Source organism: Cottoperca gobio, chromosome 22 (assembly GCF_900634415.1).
Source record: "Cottoperca gobio chromosome 22, fCotGob3.1, whole genome shotgun sequence".
NCBI classification, from domain to species: domain Eukaryota; kingdom Metazoa; phylum Chordata; class Actinopteri; order Perciformes; family Bovichtidae; genus Cottoperca; species Cottoperca gobio.
Window position 1 is genome coordinate 10,725,290 of NC_041376.1, and position 25,766 is coordinate 10,751,055.

General features: G+C 39.1%; 2 protein-coding genes across 5 annotated transcripts; one reads left to right on the forward strand and one right to left on the reverse strand.

Moving 5' to 3' along the window:
• Positions 1–1,130: 1,130 nt before the first annotated feature.
• On the reverse strand, positions 1,131–16,363 carry aspg (asparaginase homolog (S. cerevisiae)). 3 transcript variants are annotated; one of them, XM_029460108.1, is made up of 18 exons: positions 15,843–16,362; positions 14,249–14,375; positions 13,626–13,661; positions 11,294–11,405; positions 10,981–11,106; positions 10,808–10,891; positions 10,228–10,354; positions 10,019–10,131; positions 8,663–8,848; positions 8,178–8,291; positions 7,945–8,067; positions 7,646–7,741; positions 6,327–6,490; positions 4,586–4,672; positions 4,033–4,132; positions 3,878–3,943; positions 3,660–3,722; positions 1,131–2,088 (listed from the first exon to the last, which is right to left on the reverse strand). In XM_029460108.1, the coding sequence occupies exons 1-18, from the start codon at positions 16,096–16,098 to the stop codon at positions 2,047–2,049; spliced, it is 2,022 nt and encodes a 673-aa protein (XP_029315968.1). In that variant the 5' UTR covers positions 16,099–16,362; the 3' UTR covers positions 1,131–2,046. The 3 variants fall into 3 exon arrangements, with proteins under 3 accessions (XP_029315968.1, XP_029315970.1, XP_029315969.1); XM_029460110.1 differs by lacking the exon at positions 3,660–3,722 and having other exon boundaries at positions 15,843–16,363; XM_029460109.1 differs by lacking the exon at positions 13,626–13,661 and having other exon boundaries at positions 15,843–16,361.
• A 5,040-nt stretch (positions 16,364–21,403) lies between these two features.
• Positions 21,404–24,035, forward strand: arf6b (ADP-ribosylation factor 6b). 2 transcript variants are annotated; one of them, XM_029460111.1, is made up of 2 exons: positions 21,404–21,563; positions 21,813–24,035. In XM_029460111.1, exon 2 carries the CDS (start codon positions 22,463–22,465, stop codon positions 22,988–22,990), a length of 528 nt encoding a protein of 175 aa, XP_029315971.1. In that variant the 5' UTR covers positions 21,404–21,563; positions 21,813–22,462; the 3' UTR covers positions 22,991–24,035. The 2 variants fall into 2 exon arrangements, with proteins under 2 accessions (XP_029315971.1, XP_029315972.1); XM_029460112.1 differs by having other exon boundaries at positions 21,458–21,606.
• The last annotated feature ends 1,731 nt before the right edge of the window (positions 24,036–25,766 follow it).

The following is a 25,766-nucleotide window of genomic DNA, read 5'->3' on the forward strand; positions in this document are numbered from 1 at the left end:
TCTGACTGGTCAAGTGGTCCTAAACATTTCACAATTTTCTCAAAGAACTGTTGAACTGTTGAGAACCACTTAATCAGAGGGACCACAAGCTTCTTCAGGGAAACGTATGTCCTTCAAACTGCTGACTCCACTAGTGAAAGAAAAGAACAGCAGCTAGAATTAGTTTTCTGAAATGATCTGTTGGTAGTAAACGCATCACTACGGCAGATTTCAGACCCTACATGTTACAGAAGAAAGCCACAGAAACAAGCAGCCAACTACAAGCTCTGTGTAAGGAGTGCTTACCTGGGGAAGGTGAGCTCTGTCCTCGCGGTGGTGTTTCCTTGGTGTCATCCCAGTCCAGACTGAGTGACTGCAGCGTGTCAGCTCTTATATACTGTTTTGGGCCAGGTTCATACAAGTCTCTCATTCAGGGAGGAATGAGGCCCATGCTGGTCCGACCGGCTGAGCTGGGTTCCACCAGCAATGAGCACGACGGGGCAGCCGCCCTCAAGATAGAGAAAGCAAATACCAACCACTGCAGGCTGAGAAGTCACATAGATATATGGAATGTTTATGTCATCTTTGTCTTCTAAGTTTCTCTCATTTCTGGTTGATTTATCTCAGTCAGACAGTAAAAGCTCACACAGAAAGCTCCACGTTTGGGTTTGATGTAGTGTTTCTTCTAAAGGCCTATAGCAGTCACAATGTGTCCAATTATTATTCCGCACACATTTCTTTAGCGAACACAAAAGGGACTCTGTACACTAAGAGAAAATACCCCCAACAATTGGTTTAACGTGTGCTAATTCATGCAGAAAACCATTTAAAATCTGAATTGGCTCAGGAGTCGTTAGCCGGGAGCAGTACATGCACAGTTTCATGTGAGTTTCGGTTTCAGTAGCAACGACAGGAGACATTACTTTGAGGCAAGATATTTATTTCTGTTGCTTTTCTTTCTTTTTCACAGAAGAAAGAGGACCACCAAATCACTTTCTCTCACACACACACACGCACACACTTTTTGAATACAACTGTTGGACAATACCTGCATGGAAACAGCAGGAACATTTTCAAGTCATTTAAACGCTCTTTAAAGTTACATTAATGTTGAAGTCAGAAATTTACTTTTGAAACCAAACAAGAGCAGCAATGTTTGAAACGGTTTACTCGTTGCACAACAAAGATAATGACAGCACAGTAAGTCATTTGTTTGTGATAGAAGAAATTTAAAATAGAGACGAGAACACAGCTGTGGGTAGCCTTGTCTTGGTCACACAATAGTTTGAATTCCCCCTGCCCATTTACAAGTGAGATATGCCACTCATCCAGCTTTGTAATCAGTGCAAGAAACAGGCTGGATGAGTCTGAAAGGTACGTACAGGTTTTGGTAGTACCTGTTTGAGCAACAGGAAATGAAGAGGACAGTGACAAGTGCTACAGTTAAAAAACATCCCAGATAGAACAAAGACAACCTTATTTTCATTAGTTTACATGATGTTTTTCAGCTTCTCACTATAAAAATAAGCATAAAAATAAAATCTGTGAATTCAGATAGCATGAATATATTGCTACAGCAAGAGACAACAATACTTTATAAAGTAGTGTTACAGCAGTCAGAGTTCTTTTAGCACACATAAAAAAAGTATTTAACCGCCACCATCCGTTTCAGAACTCTTCATGATAAAAACAGGTGATTTTCACCCTTAATCCCTATTTGGGCATTTATATTCAGGATGATAATAGGTTTACTCTTACATGTACGACTGTGCAACAATCCAAAATATACATACATACATACATACATACATACATACATACATACATACATCTAGTGCTGCCCTTTTGGGGCACATTTAACTCAAAGCAGTGGCTACATAAGGTTGTGCTAGTTTTGAGTTTGGAGGGAAACACTGAAAGTAGTGATGGCTTTAAAAAAGTATGCACATCTAAGCATTGAAAGTGAGAGCAACTCTCTGAAATTCAACAGGACGGTGTGTAGAAGACGGCTTGGGAGGAAGTAGATGCAAACAGAGGAAGATTCCTGCTGGTTGAGGTAGCGTTAGCTCACAGTCCGGTCGGGGCAGCTGTGAACTCGATCACTCCGCTCTGCCACAGAGACAACAAGAGACAGGATTAACAGGGAGCACTGGAGAGGTGAGGGGTGTTTCAGTGCTATTTAGTACTAGGGCACACACACACACACACACACACACAGTGTAAAGCAGGCTGCACAGGTTTGGTGATCAGATTTTATCTATCTGCTGACAAGCAATAGAGCTACATTTTAAAAAAAGGCATTAAACGATTATCAAAATAGTTTTGGTTTAATTTCAAGGTCATCAACTAATCAACTTTTGAAATAATTTTTTTCAATGTATATTTCAACAACAATTTCTTACCATCTTTCTAAATCTCTTTTATTGCATTTTACAGAATGGGCCGTGGGTGGTCAGCACTGTCGCTTTGAACCCCAGCAGGGACAACTGAGCCCTCTCTGTGCGGAGTTTGATGCTGTCCCTGCTGTCTGCATTGGTTGCCATTAGTGAATTGGCAGCTCTCAATTGCCTGAAGGTGTTTGTTGTGTATACATGTGTGTGTCGTCCTGTGATTGAGTGACTGTCACCTGTCCAGCGGTGCAACCCGTCTCTTGGACAATGCATGATGGGATACATAAGCCACAACTGGTCACAGCCACAAGTAGTTTATAAAATGGATGGATTGATGATAATAATAATAATAATAATAATAATAATAATAATAATAATAATAATAATAATAATAATAATGCACAGATTGCAATTCTTTAGCCATTTCTGATTTCCAATATTTCAAAAGTCTGAACTGAAATGTAATTGTATGTTTCTACATATCAGAGAAGAATCCGAGGAAATGCAATTGTATACTGTGTATGTAGGCCTTTTTTATTTATTTGTTCAAAACTATTTATGAATCAGTATCTATTTACAAGAACGTAAAAGGTGTGTATAATATTATTTTTACTCCCACTCGTGCACATGCAGCGTCCTCCTGCCTGCCCCACACCTACTGGCAGCAGAAGATCCTGTCAGCATGATTACTCAAAGCAGCATACATGGGAATTAAGTTCCAAGTGTTTTTTTTTTTTTTTTTTTTTTTTTAAAGGTTTTTTCTCCACGGCTTATTTTGGACTTGCAAGGTGTTAGAAATTGCGAGCTTCATGTCTTCTTCACTCACGCTGAAGAACTTTCACACCAACGACATGAAGTGTGTGTGCGGCTGTGACGTTAATGTCTACGCAGCTGTGTGCACAGCGTAAAACCATCGTGTGTACGACAAACAAATGTGGCGGCAGTTCGATCGGTGCATCTCTAATAATAATAATAATAATAATAATAATAATGAATAATAATATACTAATAATGCTAATAATATACTAATAATAATAATAATAATAATAATAATAATGATAATGATACTAATAATGGTAATAATAATAATATAATAATAATAATAATAATAATGCGAATAATATAGTAATAATAATAATTATAGTAATAATAATAATAATAATAATAATAATAATAATAAGCACGTGTACAACAAAGAACGAGTCAAAGCAGCCATGCTAAAAGGTATCTACATGCTTAATATGGGAAATGCACAAACTGGGAAACACAAATTGAGTACATCTCATTTACCTCATCATCACCATCATCATCATCATAATATTCATTATACTCATTAAATTCACCAAATACTGTCTGAAATTAAACAAAACAAACATGTAATTAAGAGGCAATTACAGACAGAATTATACCAATGTGTGCGAGTGTTACAGTAGCATGCATATTAAATTAAGCTGTGGGTGTTTGACAGAAATACAGATATGAAGCAGCTCCAATAGAAAAGAAGTTACCTTGGCTTTTTGGCTCATGAGTTGAACTAAAAATGCCACCACTTCCTTTTTGCCAACAGCCTGGGCCTGTGATCCAGTGAGAAAAAGAATGAATAAGACTGGGTTTCACTTTATGAACAGTGTTATTAAAAATGTACATTTTTAATAACACCCACCACTAGAATTGCTGTCTGCCCGTCATAGCCTGGTTTATTTAGATCCGCTCCAGCAAGGCTCCAGATTTCCAGGCCCTCCAGGTCACCACTGGCTGCCAGGCTGACACACAGAGGACATGACAGAGTTATTGCTGTACAGTAAAGAGCTCAGTTTCCCCAAATCAGTATTATTAACAATCAATTAGCCACTGGGTAAAGAACAAATATTTATGTAAATAGAAACTTTTCCGAAACTTGGCCAGCACATCAAGGCAATAAATGAATAATGTTGGACCTCATGACTAAGAGGTTTTTGTCTCATCTTAAGAGCAACAGAAGCCATGCTCATCGTGCCTGTACTAAAGGCGTGTTTCTGAAACTGTAAATTGGAACTGTCTTGACAAAACCTGTCGGGTGTCTCAGGTAGGTCAATAAAGTCAGAGCGTCACACAAAAGCCAAGAGGAGAGACGAAGAACAGCTCAGAAGCTATGCTGCTGGGGAGCATTCCTACAGTTTGTGTCACAGTGTGACAACTGGTTGAACCTGTGTCAGCTATGTAGGATGTAGTCTCACCTGCACAGTTCTGTTCCTGCTTCCTCCAACTCGTCTCTGGAGAAGTGAGCTCCAGTCTTTCTCAGCAGCTTCACCACCTCCCTGTGTCTAAGTTAGTGAGAGAATTATTACTGTATATGTAATATATAAATACTATCAGAATATCGTTCAGTCAAAAATCAGTGGAACCTGAAATCAACATTTCATTAAATCCTGTTAAGGATAAATCAGGAAGCGGCAACAAAAGGAGAGTGGATTGCGATTGCAAAGGAAATGTATGATATGGAGAAACCGATCTTTTCTCAAAGACTTTCAATCAATACATTTTATAAGTATTGCTCCAAATGGATATTACATACAAAGAAAGCAAATACAACTGATGTTTTCCCCTTAACATAAGTATGTTGTTTACCTGTGTTATCACATTTATAAATATTTCTTCATTTATTTTCTGTGATGCATCGGCATTTGTATTGATTCATGTTGCAAGTATTGGTCAAACTAGTTATTACATATGAATATAGATATTCCATAGAAACAAAAAGAAATACTTGGTATAGTGAATTCCCTTTGAGGACTATATGGCCTCTCATTGACAGAGTCAGTGTGGCAGTGATTGTAGTTTGGCATGTAAGAACAAGTTCTTTATCCCCTGCATTGATCCACCCACGCAGGAGTCACATGCAGTGACACTTGTGGTGAGAGGACAATTTTAATACAACAAAAGGCCTAAAAGTGTTCACCACTGAGCAGCGAGTGTATAAATAAGATCTGAGCTTGCTATGTAAAGAGGTCAGTTACCCTACACTTCAAATTGACGCTTAATTGTTTAAAAGGTATGTAGAGGCACAGCCCAATACACTATTAAAAAGATTTAGAAGACTTCCTGTAGAGACGGTAAAGAAGCCAGTATCTCTCATCTGTGAAACTGGGAGCAGGTTGGTTGGACTGGTTCAGAGGACACACCCCATATTTGTTCCTTAACCCTTTTTATCCTCTATGCTTTCCGCCACTCCTTATATGGGCTTTAGGCTGAAAGTGCACTGTGAAATGTCAGAGGTATTCAAAGTGTATCAGACATGGTGTTCTCCTGACAGCTCAAACTCAAAACCCCAGTTCTATCACTTGGTGTTATTTCATGAAATACATTTAGAAAGGACAAATCCCACAGAGGTGTACAGCCTCGGAAGTTTAACGACGACAGGTGTCAATGCTCTAATTCATCCCTCCACCATCACAAAGGACACAAGTCCATACTTGCAGTGCCAACCGTTAAAATAGGACAACAGCCATTTGGCACAGCTTCAACAAATACAACGTTTTCACCCCGAGGCTCAACATAGCACTAAAACTAAAACGTTAAGCGCAACTTTCCCCTGAAAGACTTTTACGGCAATGTCAACGAATGACAATGGTAAAAATAAACACGGTCTTAACTGACAGATGACAATTAACCTAATTACTTTATAATTATTGTTTGGCCTCTAAACTCCATTACGAGTTGTTCCCTTGGTCTCAGCCCCCCTCTGACAGCCGCTGCTCCCTTCCTGTCATTTAAGCAGAGCTGGATTCGCTACCATGCAGCAGCTCCTTTAATGAAGTCTCCTCTAGAACAGCTATTAACAACATATATTCAGGAAACACTCAAATGGTTAATTGCCAAAGGGGGATTTTAAATGTTGCGTTTGCAACTTGATGAATGCCATTATTACTTAAAAACCAACACATCAGCCTTTATTTTTTTAAACTAGGCGAGCCTTACCTGAAGCGTACAGCGTTGCATAGGGGTGTGTCGCCATAGCGATCCTTAGCATAGACTGTAGCTCCATGACCCAGTAGGTACTGCACCAGTTTGAAGTGGCCCTCACAGGCGGCAATATGTAGGGGTGTACGTCCATCATAGTCACCCAGACACAAGTTACTGCCCTGTGCCAAAGACAAACATGAAAAAAACATTAGTGCAAGGACCAGATGCACTGTTTTTAGTGAAACCCTAATTTACAAAACCTCCACAGGAGGCTTTAAAAAAAAAAAAGATATTACAAAAAATACAAAGGCCTACACGAAATACAGGTGTCTACAGGGGTATTAGGTATGGGAACAATGTTTTTCCTCTTTATTTATAATTTAATATCTTTATGAACAACATTAAAATTGTGTTGAATTTTATATTCAGGTGTTCGATAGATAAATCTGGTGATATTCTATAGGTTAATATAATAAATATAGAATATTACCAGCTTTGATTCTAATAAAAAGTGGAATTTCTGTAACCTTCTTTATTTCTGTTCAGCAGCACATGTAGAACAGAAGTGACCATAGTGAGTATTAGGATAAAAAGATTTCTATAATAAAGGATTGCTGTGGGAGAGAACAAAGCACATTTAGCACATTTACACTTTAAAATGTGTCTATAGAAACTGCTAATCCAAGCAGCGACTGCAGACAAGTCGAGCCACATACAGACTTGAACATGTGACGGCTGGAGCGACTCTAGGCCTGCCTTACCAGTCTGGCCTCATGTTTTGTTCGGCCTGTGTGTTTCCCCCTCTAATAGTGACCCTGGATTTTTGTTGTGTGAAAGATTCACCTGAGTGCGTTGAACCTACAAAATAAACATAATCGAGATAAGCCTTGTAAATTGCTGCTCTATTGGCATAATAGTTTAGTGCTGAGCTGTGTTTGGAGGGTCATAGCCTCAGAAGGTTGATGCATTCGATATTTGATGACGATAAAGAAAGTCTAAAATCACAGGACACACACACACACACACACACACACACACACACACACACACACACACACACACACACACACACACACACACACACACACACACACACACACACACACACACACACACACACACACACACACACACACACACACACACACACACACACACACACACACACACACACACACACACACACACACACACACTTGGCTACCCCTAGTCTGTGACCTTGTGTGGGAACAGAAAGACTTTGACTTTGTCATTAAGGGTTATTATGTTCTTAACAAACAATTAACAACAGGTTATGATTATTAACTGTACACATGTGTAGTAGGATTACTCACCATTTCCTTTAGGGCTTCCAAGGCCTCTATGTCTCCGATCTTAGCCGCAGCACATGCCAGAGGGGGAGTCAGGGCATCACGGATGGCTTCCAGCTCCTGTAGGAACCACAAACTTCATCAGAAAACTGCTACTTGTCAGATGTGTAAAAATGAATAAACTTTACCTTTATAACACATGTTGGAATAGTCATAATGTGCTTTTTCATCAGAGAAGAACTGGATTGTTGGAAATCCTAACAGCTGTTTGTTTAGTGAAGGGATAGGTAGTATTTATGTTTATGTACAGGCGGTGCCCTCACCTCCTTGCAGCTGATGCTCAGGGACTTGGCGATGACCTGGATGAAGCGGCTGTCACTCAGACAAAGCTTGGCTCCTGCTAAGTCAGCAGCACTCATCTCTCCTCGCAGGTTCTGAGCCATCATCTGGACAAGGTAAAACCCACAAACACACCAGAGTTTCACTTTTTTACATTACTACATGATGATGATCCTTTTACTAAAAAAAAAAATCCCTTTTGAATGTAGACACCAACCTTTTTTCTGGCATCAAGACTTAAATCTTTCTTGGCCAATACGTAAGACAGCTTTGACAGCGCAGCCTCTGGAGTCATGTCACCACCACCTATCAGCCCTGCATCCATCAACACCTGAGAAGTCACGGGTATTTAGAACGTGATTTATTCTTTCAACTGGACAGTCTCTCCATTTTGTACTTGGGGAAATTAATCATTTACAAAATGTAGTAAAAATGTGAGATGCACCGATCAACTAGCCGGTGACCGGAATAAAATGTTCTGCTTGATTGGCTGTAACTTGTGACTTGTCGGGCAAATTCACACGCACATGCGTTGCACTATAGTTCACGTCGTACCTACAGCAACAGATTATGTTGTTAATTATAGTTCTTAGAAAGAAAGAAAATTAAAATAACCTTTAAAAAATAAAAATAAATCTGAATATGCCAAGAATATTGCAATCAGTGCATCTCTAGTATAATAAGTCAGGTGACTTTACGTGCCTTGCCAGTGGCGTAAGATGCAGACACGGTTCCCCTCAGACACTGGGTGCAGTTGATGATGATGACACCAGAGTCAGTGGCCTTCTTCAGCTCCACCAACAGGTCAGGCTGGTTATCGGGGGCATTTCCGCTGCCGTAGGTCTCCAGGACCACACCCTCCATGGGCGGCTGAAGGAAAGCCCTCATCTGGACACAGACATACCAGGGATCCTTATTATAAAGCCCCAACATTTATTGCCATCTGAACTGGCTTCTCAACTCGAGAAACAAATTGAAAAATTAGTATTCCATTTTATTTTTCCTGCAGCCCCTTTTCACTGCAATGCATACTAGCATCCACTCTCCTAAAAGCCCATCTGGTGCCGTCTATGCAACCAGTATCTCAGTCACTGGTTGGCTGGTACCAGGAGGCCCTACACCACATCATTAGCCATGGCATATGACTAGAATGGCAGATGACTTAAATAGCAGGAAGGAGAGCAATTAATCTGAAGGTGTTAGCAAGCATGAAGTCACTTGGCAAGACTAAAGCAGTGAACATAAAATGTAAGAAGAATGTGACATTAAAAGAGCCAGGTTCGGTCAGTATTTCTGATGTGATAAGCAGTTTGACAGAAATGTTTTGACGCAGATTACTAATGAAGCTCTCGTACAGCAGAGACAGCGGGCACACGAGAGCCTGGTGCCTAATCAAAACAGTGCCTCATAAAGGCAGTTAAAGGCTGTAAGGAAGTGTTGATAGCCAAGCTGGGCAGGGAGAGCAGATTGAGACAGTAAAGTCACTCTCCCAGCAGCCTCTGCAGGGGGATGTGCAGCTAAATGTTACAGTATCTTCGCCAATCCTCCCTCTTTACAGGGTGATTGGTCAAGGCCCATAACTTCTTCTCATCTTTCTCTGGCTGAGCTTTGATGGCAGTTTACATGACCGGGAAAGTAACGGAGGACGGGTAATAGCATAATTAAATTAAAGTTAACTATGTTTTATTGCAGTTACACAGAAGTTTTGGGCAGTCAGTTACCTTTGAAGAACATATTTTTGATGAAGTGAATTTGAATAATATGAAAATAAGCATAAAGCTTTTGCTTTAAGCAGGTAATGAACAATTTGTAATGTCATTATTTATCTGGTGTGCACCACAAACAGTCTGCATATTTCAGTCACGTCTGTGCAAGAAGCAATACAGCAAAACTATAAGCTGCTGAATCATTTCCAAAGGAGAAAAATAAAAACACCTATTCAATTATTCTGTTGCAGGTCACATTAACCAAAGACAACAAGCAACCTGTGGACATTAGGCGGCTGTGACAGAGACAGAGTAAACATATGTGGTCCAGTTCAGGGCCTGAGTGACGTACAGTAGCAGAAGTGATTCCTGGAAACAGCCTGAGCAGGCCCACGTTCCTGTTCATCTCAGTGTTGACTTGAAACTTTGCTGTGGTGTTTGCCCTCCACACTGTATCCCAGTTGACTAAAAAAGGAAAAGATGGAGAACAATCAATTCAAAGTGAAGAAAAGTAACTTTTGTTTTCCACATGAGGACCGACACATTACGCCACCAGCTTACTTGTAATGTCCACTTCAGCAGAGGCCAGAGGAGCCAAGTTAGGAGAGGAGAAGGCATTGAAACTCCCAGTATCCACCTTGGTGGAACGATTCCCTCTGTAGAGTTTGTTGTAGAAATACAAGCACACCTGAATAGAGACAAAGATATATTTAATGCACAATATTTTCTCTTCTACAATAGCTCTTTGAAGCGGCCGGACTTATCGTATACATCTAAACCTCATCAAAACTCATTACAAAATGTCAGAGAAATCTCGCTCAATGCCGTCAATTAAAGTCAATGAATACAATTCTTACTGCACTTCGGTCGTAGATGGATGGACATAGATGATAAGATAACACTAACCTTTTTTATTTATTACATTTAGAATTAATTTAATGTATCATTCATCAACCCCACATATACAATCTTGATAGAAAGAAAAGGAAAGCTCACAATATAAAGCAATTACTGGGCATCATCTTGAGCCTCATATTCACTCTCTTGCATTCCCAAATATAGCAATTCTTAAATTCCCTCTTTGAGGCTCTAATAATCTGACATTATGTAGGTGTGTAGCATTTACGTCTCATCTCCTCACCTCAGGAATGACAAAGTGGCCAGCGATGAGCAGCGCCCCCAGCAGGTTGTCTCTGCCATCATTCCTCATCTCATAGATCGGCACCTGAAGACAAAACGTGTCTTATCTTAAGATGGCAGTAAATATGTGACACTTTTTGTATTTGTTGGACTCTTGAGGACAGCAGCTCTTACCTGTGACCCGGTGAGAATGATTGGTTTTCCCAAATGTTCGCACATGAAGGACAGGGCAGAGGCTGTGTACGCCATAGTGTCTGTGCCATGGAGGATCACAAAACCGTCATAGTTTTCGTAGTTCTTCTAGAAAAGTCAAAAAGACAACATAATGTAGATCATTTTAGATGGCAACATGAATATAATCATCATTTTCTATCATAATATAGTGTATTTCATGAGAAATAATGAATATTATAGGATGGATAAATGACTTGGTGTTTGTTGGAGTCAATCAAAAGCCTAACAATGAAATGGATTCAGCAGCAAGTACCTCAATGTCCTTTCCAATTATACCCCAGTCATCCGTGGTCATATTGGAGGAGTCAAGCAAAGGGTTGTACTCTAAAATAGTGTAGACTATCCTCTTATTGTCTTTACTCAGCCTGGAAAAGAGAGAGAAGTGCATCTATGAGTTGCTGTTGTCGTACACACAAATACACAAAACACTTAACAGGACAAACAGTCCAAAATAAATCAGTCGTTTTAGTCTTTGCAGGCGAAGACGTTCACATCAAAACACATGAAGGACACGTGGTTAAACAAGAGCATATCATCTTCACCGTGATAAAGGAGTATTTGTCTTTATTGTGCTCGTTTAACAAAGTTGGATCAAGTTCTTGTTCATTTGAGATTGGGTTTAAAGAAGGATAAGGGAACGCTAAAAACCAAGCTGACTTTATGAAGCGAGACAAAGTGTATTTAGCCGGGCCTTCTGTCACGGCAGCAGGATGCCAAAACCTGTTTCAGACACACGCAGAGAATTTGTAAAAGTGTAACAGGGAGGGGCATGGTTGGCATACTGTTAAAGAGAGCAGCGCTTTAAAATATTGCCATTTTCCTTTCCACAGTAAAGACCTAATGTTCTGTGGAGCTATACTGTGTACAGGCAAAGCTGAGGGACAATAAGTAGCCCATTTCATAGATCTTTAGGGTTATTTGGAGAATCATTTCAGGTTAGGGCAAAAGTCCATGTTTCTTTTTCATTTCAATTACAAGAGAGGGAGCCTTCCATGTATACATATTTATGTCCTCTTTAAGTGGAGTTTAACTCGGGTGTCCCACGGCCCCACCTGCGACACTCCGTATAAAGCAGTGTGCCAAACAGCCGTGGAAAGATTTTTTTTTTAATCTCTCTTTTAAAGAAACAGTGTGGGACACCCCCCTTATTACCACAGGGCGGCCTTATAACATGAGGATAGGAGCTGAATGGAACAGCAGGGGGACGAGCAAGCAAGCCCCAGTTCACTCAACCAGGGGTCCTACAGAAACTCTTCTAATTAGCCTTGAGTCCACACACGACCCTAGAACATATGTTGTTAATAATCTTGAAGCTAAAGTGCCACAGGAAACTGTGGAAGAGACTATTAAAATCACCAATTATTCATATATCTGGCAGTGTACCCTAAGGGGTAGAAAAGCTACACATTAGCATATCCGTGCTAAGATGCCTCATAGCTTAAGAATAATGAATGTGTGTGTGTGTCCGTGTCTGTGTGTGTCTGTGTCTGTGTTTGGAGGCTCAAGACGTGGGTTTGGAGGTGGGGGGCAAAGAGCCTAGTGGCAATGCCTCTCAACAGCACATGAATAAAGCTTTTCAATAAATCAATAAACTAATTCCCTCCTTCAAGATGGGCTGGAACTGCATACTCTCAACAGCATTAGACTTGCATATGAGCCGACTTCAGCATCGTATTAACATTATACCATGAGCAAATATTAAAAAGTAAAACATGCTCTCAATCAAAAAAAAACAGGAAATGTAATAAAAAAAAACATGCTCATATATTCATGTTAAAATGTAATATTAATATTATGTTACAGAGGTTTAATATTAGTCAAAGCAAAGAGATGTCAACATTTCCAAGCAGGTAATTAACAGACAGGAAGCTGTTGCGTAGTAGCTGCATGTGTGGGAACAGTGCAAGATTGAAGACAGTAAAACTGAACAGGTTTCAGAAATATTTTTTAGAAGACTTAAAAACAAATCACAACAGTCTACAACTGCCTGATGTATGGACATCTTATCTTTATCACACACACACCCCACTGCCGCTCAGCCGATTTTCACAGTAGCAGTCGACATGAAGGGGGTATGGAAATGAGTGAGGAAGGGTACGTTTCTGGTAGAGGTGCCCCCACTGTCACTGACAATTAAAACAATTAAGAGGCCTGTCACAGGGGGCTCCACTCTCACTGCTCCACAGCACATGCACCAGACATAAAGACAACATGGATTAAACAAACAGCAATAGGAGTAGATTAGCCTTGCTTTTCCTAGCACACCAAAAGCACCTTTTACAAACAAAACCTCCAAGAAACATTGGGTTATCGCCGCTGGGCTACTCCTCTGCCACACATTCAAGCAGCTGGCTTGTTGGTGACATTAGCAAGTGTAGAGTTAGAGACACACACATACTTCAAGCAATACACAGCCCAGTGCTGCTGTGTCCTTCCTGGAATTTCCTTCCATTAATAAAAGGCCACGTCGGCATGCATTTCCTGTCAGGCAAGCACACCCAAACGTTTGGTCTAAAAACTGTGGTGAGATCAAACCACTCTCAAGCCCAGTACAGGCAGACACCATGCTACCAGTGCTACGGTACCCGTGAAATAGGTGGCCAGAATGGGGCGTTGGATTCCTGTTAAAGCAACAAAAGCAGTTTAGAGTCAATAGAATTATGAAGGACAGTGCTTCCTTTCCATTCAGTCTCTGCTGTTTATGATATGAAATGTATCTTGCACTGTATAAAGACCATAATACCAATTGTCTTCTTGGGTATAAACTAATAGTCTTGATTGTAAGGTGCAGTGATTATCAGTTCTAACATGACTTTGCCTATACTACATATTATTTCATTCTTTTCACAGTAGTCTGCACATACTGTGGAAACAATAGGATCTAGGTCTGGTTTAGCTCTCTAGGACAATAACTTTACATTAGATAACATATTACATTTTTCTGTGACTACGGTAAATAAGATTAGTTTTTTAAATGTTTGTGAAGATTACTTTAAACAAATATAAGTTTTAGCATCTATGAGATGGCTATTATATAATAAGTCTTAAAGTAGAAGATATTACACCTACAATCAGAACATGAATCCTTACACTCTGTAGACAAAAAGCATAGGAAGCATAGTGGGAAGAGCAGAACAAAGATTATTTATTCTAAATAAAGTTATAGCCATGAGCTGACTGAGCAGGGAGGATTTCTGGGTGCACTTACGGCAGGACCAGGCTGTTTTCTGATCCATAGCACTGATACAGGCAGGTCTGCTGGGCATACAACTCATCGTGAAGGATAGGCAACTTGCGCAGGCTCTTAAAAAAAGCATTGGCTTTTGGAGCAAGCACTGTGGGTTACATAAACAGAAAAAAAATGGTTATTGCAATATATCAATGGTTGCTCTCTGTAGGTTCATCAGTAACAGTTCAGGTGAATAGTACAGGGTATTTACGATCATCTCAACACCAAACATCAGTCTTATACTGAACCCTAGTGGTAAATGTAAGAAATGTCATCGTTGCAGAGGCTGAAAGATCCCCTTAAGTTAATATTCTTATACACACACTTCATAGTTTTTAGGCCATTGAACAAAGAACAGTTCTAAAATCTATAAAGTAAAAAAGTGAAGAACTGTGAATACAGTGAGCACAGCACCAATGTTGCTGTAGAACAGCTGTGGTTCTAAACTAAAAGGCAACATGTGGCAGCTGACAGCCACATGAGCATAAGCCATGAGGACATCAAGAGAGCTACTATCAGAAATCAAGAGAGGAAGTAACAGTAAAGGGGAAAATTGTTAGGCCATAATAACCTTAGAGCACACAAAGGCAACATGTATCAATGGTCCAAAGTAGACTCATATACATATATATATATATATATATATATATATATATATATATATATATATATATATATATATATATATATATATATATATATATCCTTGGTTTGGTTGTTTAATTTCCAAATTCCATCATAAGCAGCTGTCAAGATATTTCACTCTGAACTGAAGTATTAAACTAACATATTGAATGACCCTGGTGGGAAATTGATGATCTCAGGGTCTTTAAATACAACACATGTGAGAGACACTATGAATAGTGCATATAGGCTAATGGACAAATGAAGCATGAACAGTGTGATTCATCTCCAGGTCATTTAAATCAGATTGAGACAATACTACAATAACAATACAATTGTATTGTATAGCATTGTCAAACAACAAACACATTTACAGGTGAGTAAATAAGATAATGTCCTTTAAAGCAGGAGGTAAAACATTGATGGGTGGCCTTGGATGAAGAAGTCTGGTTCTTAAAGCTGATAGGACCTTTGAATGTTGTTTTGCCTCACTACATGCTCCAGATGTTGCCCAATGCCTCATGTCAACTTCTAGTTATTCATTGAGAGAATCTGTGATTTCGCTCCAGCACCATCATGAGCATGGTGCAGCAGTGTCTTTAGCATTGCCTCCTTAAGAGATTTAGAAACTTCAATTCATTTTGGTTGGCTGTCTCTAGTGTAGGGAGAGTCTAACTTTCTTATTTAAGCTAAACATCCTTGTTCTGTCCATAATATATATTAGTTAAAGCTAAAGTTTATAACCTAGCTTCAACTGTGTGATTAAACTGTTCGCAGGACTATTTTAGGATGCACGCGCATGTTGCTGTCACGCAGGGCTTACTCGTGCCTCATGCTCACAGTAACATGAGAATAACATGCACCGCTTGCTAACATCAAGCTGCTGTACTACCGAGCTGCCACACCGTGAAAACAACATCAACAACTAGAGTAAGTTCAGATACCGTACCATTATCATGAAGTGTCATCCCTATAGTTCCTCCGGTGTTGATAACAAGGACTCGCGCCTCAACAACCGAAGGTGAAGTCAACGGCTCCACGGACTCAATCGAGTTGCAGCTCGATAACTTTCTCCTTCGACATCGATGCAGCTGAATATTTCTTGGAGGAATAACTTCAACCTCGGTCATTTCATTCAGATCCAGTGTAGGTTGTGACAAAGCCCGGGCAAGAGATGTCATGTTGTTGAAGCTGGAGTCCGCCATGATGCTTTACAAGTGAGCCGGTGCTGCCCCTTTAAAGGAGCTTGTTGAGACTGATCAAAACACGGTGGTATTCATGTGCTGAGGGAAAGCTGAGAGAAGGTACAGTACTCTTTCTCTGGGCTTATATACAGAAAAGCAGCTTCCATCGTTATTATGTGATGCATTACACAGAGGGCGGCACTATCGTTTTAATTATATTCTAATGTAGCCTACAGTACTTGACCTTTCCTCATCTTGGACCCTCCTCTGTAATTCTGCCCTTGAAACTCTGATTGACAGCGTTCACTCTGACGTCAGTAATCTGGGCGTGGCCTCAAGCGCAACAAACTTGAATGACAGTGAGCAGCAAAACTCCTCTGCACAACTTCCAATAAATATAATATATTTTAAGAATTTGTTTTGAATAATATTACATCTGAATAATATTTACTACATAAGAATACTGTAAATGTGCATGCAACAACTAATATCCTTCAATAAAGTCGTGTCACCTCAGTGGTTAAACGTAAGTAAGTTACTCAACTTGAGTAACTCAAGTACTTTACTTAAATACAATTATGAGGTACCGGTACTTGTACTGGACTTGATTATTTCTATTTTATGCAACTTCATGCTTCTACTCCACTACATTTTAGGTTAACGGTTTTACATGTGTGGACATTAAAGTGATGTACTCATTAATGCATCCAATAATTAGAATCCAATAATATAATATACATTATTCTGAAAAAAGACATTCTGCATAATGATACTTTCACTATATTGTAATGCTTATATACGTTTGCACTTTTACTTGAGTACAATTTTGAATGCATGACTTTGACTTGTAACAGAGTAAATTGTAATTGCTACACTGTGGTAATGCTACTTTTACTTCAGTAAAATATCTCAGTTCTTCTTCCCCTACTAATTACGTTTATTTTACTAATTTATGTTGTGTAACATACACTATCATACATATTTTATTTTATTTTTTTAAGGGTAAGTCCACAGTGTAATTTTGGACTATTGCTGAGTTTTATTGTTTTTTTTAATATCACTCCAGTAGTTATTGTTTCATTGAGAGAATTAGGTTTGACGATTAAGTGCCAAAAGTGACTGGAGAACACAACACATCAATAACATAAGGCTACAGCAATGTAAAATACTCATTACATTTCTGCTTTTAAAATCTACTAAATTAAAAGTACAAAACCTTTATCATCAAAATGTACTTACTTATCAAAATTACTCATTATGCAGAATGGTCATTTTTTTATAGTGTTATATCATTATATATATATATATATATATATATATATATATATAGTATATATAGTATATATATTTAGCCTGTAACTGATGTAATAACATTTAAGCAACATTTTAGTGCCATATTTGGTCAAGGTTGATCTAAACTTTATAAAACATTTAGTTGGCTTTGGGTTAGAACTCTATGACAGTGAGTAATTCATAAACCAAATATATATTTTATGTAAAACCTTAATCTGCAGTAATGTACATGCATCACGTAGTAGGATTCTTAGTTTCTTTCCCTTAAGTTAGGTGACACAACACAGTGGGCCTCAGGTCACATTTAAGAGGTTTGGTCTGCCATCTCTTAGGTCAGGGCACACTCTCAGAAACCCATATCTTACCAGGACTTATTTACTTAGGACTGATTGTTCAAGGGACACTTGCTAGATAAGAGTTACAGTGGCTCCGTCTTTCTTGGAATTCAATGTCGGGGAGAGCGGATACGCACCTACACTATATGGTAGCATTCAGACCTCATTGAATGAGATTAGGTGCTTTTTGTCTTAAATCAGCGTTAGATGATACTGCTTTACCAATGGTGTCATCCTCCTAGATTGGCAGAGAATGCCCATATTTGGTAGATCTAGTACAGTGCATCTAGCGTAAGATAAATACCCAAAGAGAAAGCCTGACCTTCAGAATAGATGGTGGCGTCCACTGTGATACATCTGTAAACCACGTATATTGCTCATCCTCTGTTCTCCTTGGCCAAGCACCAATAAATCTTTGGCATAAGACATCAAGTCGGTCTCCTGCTGCGTCTTTGGTTTCCAGTGACTCTGCTCACATTAGATTTCCTTGACAGAGTGGAAGTATTAAGTGTCATAACATGGAAAAAGTACAAGTAGCCTGTCCCTCAGAAGTGTTCTTATGTAGGCTAACATACTTCAGTAAATGTACGTACTTTCCACCAATATAAATCAATATCAGGATCATACAATTTGTTATAGGCTATTAATAGCCTAGCATATGGCTATTGCACATCACATGTTGTATTATAATAATATGTATAACATGACATGTTGAAATTAATAGTAATTACTGCTGTAATTCTGTGCATCTCTTGATTACATTTCCAGGACACACTTCAGGATAAGAGTTGATGATGAAGAGTGGGGTACATTTTACCTGAGGCACCTGAGGTATTGTTGCAGCAAAATATCTGACAACTTGCGCTTTGGTGTTTCTAACTATATAATATATTTACACGTGTATTCTTAATTCGATAAGGACACATCTTGAAATAAAATGAGGGTTGGCCTCCAATATCCAGAGAAAAAAAAAGTTTGATTATAGTAATGATGTGTTATTTAAATACTAATACTTAACCACATCTGCCACATATCTGACATGACCAATCACTCAATAATGATAATTTTATGTAATTGATATCTGTTTGTATCTGACATAAGCTACAGTATGTGCACTCCATCCCAGTTGGTTCGGAAATGAAACCAATATGATTTAGTTGAATAATGTTAAAATGTCAAGCGCAGCATTACAACAAATGTAATGTTAAATTCTAAGGAAGCCTAAAATAAGAAGTTAAGTTTTGGGGAAAAAAAGCTGTGGTGGATAAAAATCCTACAACAGTCAAACACAAAAACAGGAATAGGGTGATGCAGTGGAAAAAGAGCTCGAACAACACTTCTCAGGGTTCAATCCCCAGTCACAGAGCTTCACGAGTATCTTGGGTTCAACACAACTGGCTCTCACCTTCTAGTTGATCAAAGCCCCCTCTGAAGGGAGTTGGAATCTGGGGGGACAATGTGAACATATTATGCAATGTAGGAAACTTCCTAGTGAAGCTCCATACTGGCAGGTGAAAAGAAGCATCTGGTGGCTGTATGTTGGTGGACATGGTTGTCTAATCTTTACCCCAAAAAGTGGGTCAATGTGGGAGTCAGCTGTTATGACAAGGGAAACAAATGATCTGATAATATCAAGTTTAGTTGCTAGTAATATAAAATGAAAAAGTAGCAAAAACTCAACCAAAGGCAACAAATTGCAAAACATTTGTTCATTGTCACGACTAAAACAATTACAACGTTTTTCCCTCATGAGTTACACAAAGTAGCTGTTTCAGTTGGCTGACGTAAAAAGAGTGAGGGGAGTTGTTGACGTGGCTATATCTTTATCGTGGTTTGCATTGTTTTACTTTATTTTATTTATTATTATTTTGAGGGCATGTTATTCCTTTATTATACCTAGATGAGAGATGACAGGAAATTAAGGAAGAGAGTCGGGGAACAATAAAAAATAAATAAAATGAATAATGAACAAGAGACAACAAGAGACATAAAATAAAAACTAAAGCTCATAGAGTAAGTCCCAAAAACAAATTCAGAACTCAACTTAAAATATAGATGCAGACAGACAGACAGAAAGATAGATGCTACAAAAGAAATTGACAAATATGCCTGCATTCATAGATATGAAATATATATGGCGGCCTCCAGTATTACCCGTATTAGTTTCACCTGTGCTTTTCCTATTATGACAAGTCAAAATATGTGGTGGGAAAAGAGCCAACATGCTGATGAGTTCAGTGATTGTAGATTACCACCTTAGTGATTTATGCTTATTTAAAGCTGTATGTTATTAAACTTCACAAAACACACAACAAAAAACAAGTCAAGTCTAGTCGAAACATCTGTAATATAATAAAATCATTGGAACTTAGTATGAGGTCACTATACCCTGTCTGACTACTTGCACCTTTCGACATACATTACATACATATGCTGTATACGTAAGTATCCCCCACAAACTGCAACTGCACTACTTACACTTATATATTTACAGTTTACATATCTTTATAACACTGTCTTGTATAGTTATCCTGCATATTGCACTACCTGTTTGTATCTTTTTTTGTACCTGTTATGTATTTTTCGTACTTTGCACTTTATTTGCAGTCTGTCAGTGTGTTTGCACAACTGCCATTGAATCATTCAGTCTTTTTGTTTTGCACTCGGGGCTAGAAGAAACACAATTGTGTTCCTCTAAGTACTGCATTGCACTGTATGCAGATGGAGAAAGTCTCTCTTATCGCCTAATAAGCATTATGCTCAGACTGTATTATTAGATTTATGTTATTTGTCGCATTTTTGATATCAGTGTCTTTGGTGTGTGGGAAACTGTAAGACATACACGGAAGTTAAATGGATGATAACATTTACATATAGAATATGTTATAACTATGCCTATATCAGTTAAATAGATTAATGAAACGCAAAAATAGGTTTTCTCCTTACTCTACATTTGTCAAATTAACTTATTGTTATACCCACCAGCTAATGTAGTTAGAATTGATTTAACCTAAGTAGGTTATAATATTAAAATGATGAATACAGAGTAGCAGACCTTTAACAGTGAACGTATAAGACCACATTTGGCATATTTGCCAAACTTTTACCAATAAAGACACTAATTGGGCACTGTGGAGGAGTGCTATAGTTCATTAGTTTTTGCAGATAAAAAGCACAGGCATTGAATGCCAAACAAAACTGACAGTGTTTTTTTAAATAAGCGTTCAAAAACACACCTGATTGACATCCCTCGCAACATCAGAGGATTTTCAAAACAGACAAAAGGAAATAAACAAAATGATTGGCACATTGGACTAGCTGACTTCAGGTAGCCTATAACTGCCACAGAGGGGTGCTGTTACCCTTAACATACACAGTCACTGACTAGACTAATCAGATGTAAAACATTAGATACTGAAAATATTACAAATGTCGGGTATTTCAATATCGATATGTAAATATGTTTTGTTTTGTATTTAATGTGTTAATTCCAAAGACACTTAACAGAAAATAGTAATGGCGGACAGTTTACAATAAATAAACGTTACAATCTAACAATAACTGTTGTTATGTATGGTTAACTTATAACTATACTATGGTGTACAATTAAACCGTAACGTTACATTTTATTTCATGTCAGTTTGGGCATTTCATTGTTTATGCTATGAGGCGTGGATGCCCCAGACAGTGAAAGCTGTACTAACGTAAGGCGGCAGCAGCTGAATGAAGTCGACGGGAGGAAGTGGCGGTTAATGCAGCTCCACACCTTTCCGGTGTAGCAGCACTGCGACCAGCTCGACTTAAAGGAGAAAGACGAGAGCTGGGTGTATTTATTGAGACAGGAGGGGGAGATAGGAGGTAAACTTCTTTTATTTCAACTAAGTGGTCAACTCAGAAACACGTGAGCCAAACATTTTGTCACTGTCGCACGTATTTTTATCCAAATACGATTAGTTTGCAACAGCTAACTACCGTTCTCTAGTTAGCTTAAGGCTAGCTTGCTAGGCAACAATCTAGCTAATGTTAGCTTGCTAGCCCTCTTTAGCAGCCATGAGCGGTATCTTGCTAATTTGGCATGTCTGACCCTCCTCCTAAATCTCTTTTCAGGGGGATAAGAAGTGGAGTTTCATGAGTGGATACATGTTTTGCTGAGTCCACGAGGATTTTTTTCGAAGACGTCCCTTCCAGCACAGCGAAGTTACCCGGTGCGACGCTTGATGGACTAGCCGCAGAAAGCTGCTTTTCTCCTCCGGTAGCCGTGAAGAGAACAAGGGCGCACCCGATGAGGAGGACCGGACACCAGGAGGAACTCACAAGTACCTTGGCTTTTTCGGGGCCTTATATACACCGCGTGTCTGCTCTCTGCAGTTTTTAATAGTCAGGACTTGTCTTTGTCACCCAGCTTTATGTTGATTTGTGCAACAAAATGAACGTCCTGCAACAGCTGCTGCCAAGTTCTTAGTCTAACCGTGCCATGTTGTGTATAGGCCCTGCAGACATTGTAATACTCTGAACATAAATGTCCCAGCACTTCACAGGACGAACAGACTTTCAGGAAAAACCCGTTCAAGGACTGTTTGTTAGTTTTTAACATGAGTGTGCGTTTTTGACATTTCCTCCCCACAAATGCTCTTCACTGAGTCATGTTTTCACAAGTAAACCCTTAAACAGAAGCTACAGTCTAAGTGAATAATCATTAGCACGATATCGGACATTTTTCTCGTTAGAAACAACGTATTTATGCACAAGAGTTCAAAATGGGGAAAGTGCTGTCTAAAATATTTGGCAACAAGGAGATGAGAATATTAATGCTTGGACTTGATGCTGCTGGAAAGACAACAATCCTATACAAACTGAAACTCGGACAGTCTGTCACCACAATCCCCACAGTCGGCTTCAATGTGGAGACTGTCACCTACAAAAATGTCAAGTTCAACGTCTGGGATGTTGGAGGGCAAGATAAGATTCGTCCACTGTGGCGACACTACTACACAGGCACCCAAGGGTTAATTTTCGTGGTGGATTGCGCGGACAGGGATCGCATCGACGAGGCAAGGCAGGAACTCCACCGCATCATTAATGACCGGGAGATGAGGGATGCCATCATCTTGATATTCGCCAATAAGCAAGACCTTCCGGATGCCATGAAGCCGCATGAAATCCAAGAGAAGCTCGGATTGACCCGCATCAGAGATAGGAATTGGTATGTTCAGCCCTCCTGTGCGACCACAGGTGATGGACTGTATGAGGGCTTGACATGGCTAACTTCAAATTACAAATCTTAATGATTGAGTGCTGACTGTTTTAGGTCAAAACTATAATAACGTTGCAAGTAACAAATAACTTTTCAAAATGAGTATGGTTAAGAAAAAGTTGATTATTTCCCATTTATTTTTAATACTACGTTTACCCCATGACTAATTTATCTTTAACTGGGTTTGCTGGCTTAAAGTTTGCTTGTACTCTGTAGCAGGCCTATATCACATTCATCATCTTGGGGCTTGCTTGATGAATATTGAATCGATTGGTCCTAATGTTAAAGCCACAGAGATCACCGCCTTTGCCTATTCTTTTCCCTGTTTTGTATTATCTTTCTAATGAAGTTTTTGTCTTCATTCTTGGACTAAAACTTGTTTCAAGGTTCTTCAGTCTGTTGCATTGAGCTTGGATCTTTTTTTCTTCTGAGAGGAGATCTTTATTGTCATGTAGCATACTTGAAGGACTTTGATATTGGTTTTGACACAGTACTTTGACAAAGTATTTCTTCTCAAATGGTATTGACCGCTGCAAGGGAGGAAAAAAAAAATCACAATTGCTTTCATTTAACTGGCATCAGTCTTGACATCAGAGAAATAAAATAACTTCCGACATGTTTTGTTCCCCCCCACCCCCTTATGTGGGCTATATAGTTTACTGATTGACCTTCCGTGTCATGTCTTGATACCTAATTGTGCTGAATATTCAACAAATTACGCCTCCAGTAACTCTAAAACATGCTTGTTGGGATGCATTTTTGATTTTGGGTAACACATAGTCAGTTGACTCAATCTTTCCAAAGGAATGTCATTCAGCTCTGAGCGCTCTCAATCTGATACCACAGTTGATTAGTCTCAGTATTGGGACATTATATGATAGCCTATATCTGTAGCATGAGTACGAAAGTACAGTAACCCTACATCAGAGTCCATCTGTCTTGCAGTCAGAGGGAGCTGTTTACTGGTGAAATGTTGAAGACACCCTGTGGTGCAGCTCTTACTCGTTTGACTGGGGGAACCATGTACAGAACAATGTCATTGTAATGTCTTATTAAAAAAGTGATTTTAAATCTTATGTCTGTTTGTTTGTTTTTTCAAAGATTAAAGTCAGTTAGCTTGATTAGGCCTGTGACTGATCAAAACATTTTATTATTGGCAAAAGTTGTATTTATTTATTTTCTAAGTAGCTTTATATATGAACAGCGGTTTAAAAAGAGATCTATGGGAAAGTTTCGAGAATGCTCCTAGTTCAAAGTATAAGTCTGCCGTGTTAAAATTCTCTTGGGTTTGACTGCTATTGGGCAGATTCTTCATAAAGGGTTCATTTCCACCCTCAGACTAAGTTGCTGGCCTCAGTTCCCTTGCCAGTAAATGGGGGGTTGGGGGGGAAATGTACAAAACAGGAAGTCCAACGGCTGGTCTTTTTGGAACAACAGAGCCACATGATAGTTTGCATGAGAGTTGGAGGGGCAGCGGAGATATACAGCTGAATTGTGAATTCCTTTTGAATGTTGTGTGCTGGTTGGACGCCATAGTTGAGTTGATGCTGAGCTGTCAGCTGTAACTTCCTGAGTTTGCTTTTGGTTGGGACTGGCATTTAAAAGGGAGTTTCAGTGAGAATGGATGTGAAATGTAAACAGGATAAACTTGTGAGTAATCTGAAAAGATACCAGTTTCTAATAAGACCATTTATTGCACCTTTCAAAAGAAAGAAACTCTCAACCATGTGTTGTACTCCTTCCACATAGTTATGAGTGTGTAATAACCATAATCTGTGTATATGATCTCTCAAAAGTGAGTGTGATCTCTGTCCAATCTCTATAGAGTGCTAAAAAAGATGACCTTCAGTGTCTGTATTATTCCCCTTTTCTGCTTAGCTAAAATACTGACCTAATTTAATTCTTGCTGTTGCTGAATAAGCATTTCAGTTTAGGTATTTAAATAAATATTCCTTTAAAATGATTAGTTAGTTCAACTGTTTACTAGTAAGTCTGACACAGACACCACGAGACACAGCAAAATGTTTTAGTTTCCATAAAATCTGATTATCACTTGTCTTCACTGCTGACAAAGACAGTATTGATAGTGACACATTGTCTGACTACTGTGTTTGTGGCTATAGAGCTTTAGTTTAGATTTTTGTACTCAGTATATTGGATGGCACTCTTTCAGTGTTTTACACATCCACATAAAAAAGCTGATACTATGTAAGCTGCTCTAAAAGGAAAGGTTGAATTTACAATAAAAGGATGCACACTCAATCTCAATCATACAAGTTAAGTATTTGCAGCATTCACTGACAACCTGACACTATCCTACATGTGTCTGCTTCCACAAGCGTTTGGCTGTATAGTCATTCAGTGTGTGGAAAGTCTGGTGCTTAGCAAGTTGCTGTAGAGGGCCTCAGGATGTTTGCTTTAGCACCACAGAGGTTTCCGTCGCACAGGTCAGGTGACATTGACAGATATGATTCCACTGCAACAGAAGATGTTCCCCACAGCCCACACACCTCTTGCAGCCGTGTTTTAAAAGCTCCACTAGAAAAAAAACGTCTATAATTGAAATGATCAGCCACAATCACTGCAAGGATCCAAGCTTCTGAGGCTATTTGTAAATACTTGCCTTCAGTGAGAGCTTGGTCAAGAGCCTCCATTAGATGCTGATGGCAGTTTAATTGGGCTGTAATGGCCACTCTGGTTCCCACCACTTCATTACAACCATATGATCCTCACAGCTTTATTGGTAACATTGGGGCCCTGGGGCAAGGACAGCGACTGTAAGCAATGTTTTATGACCTCTCCTCTGT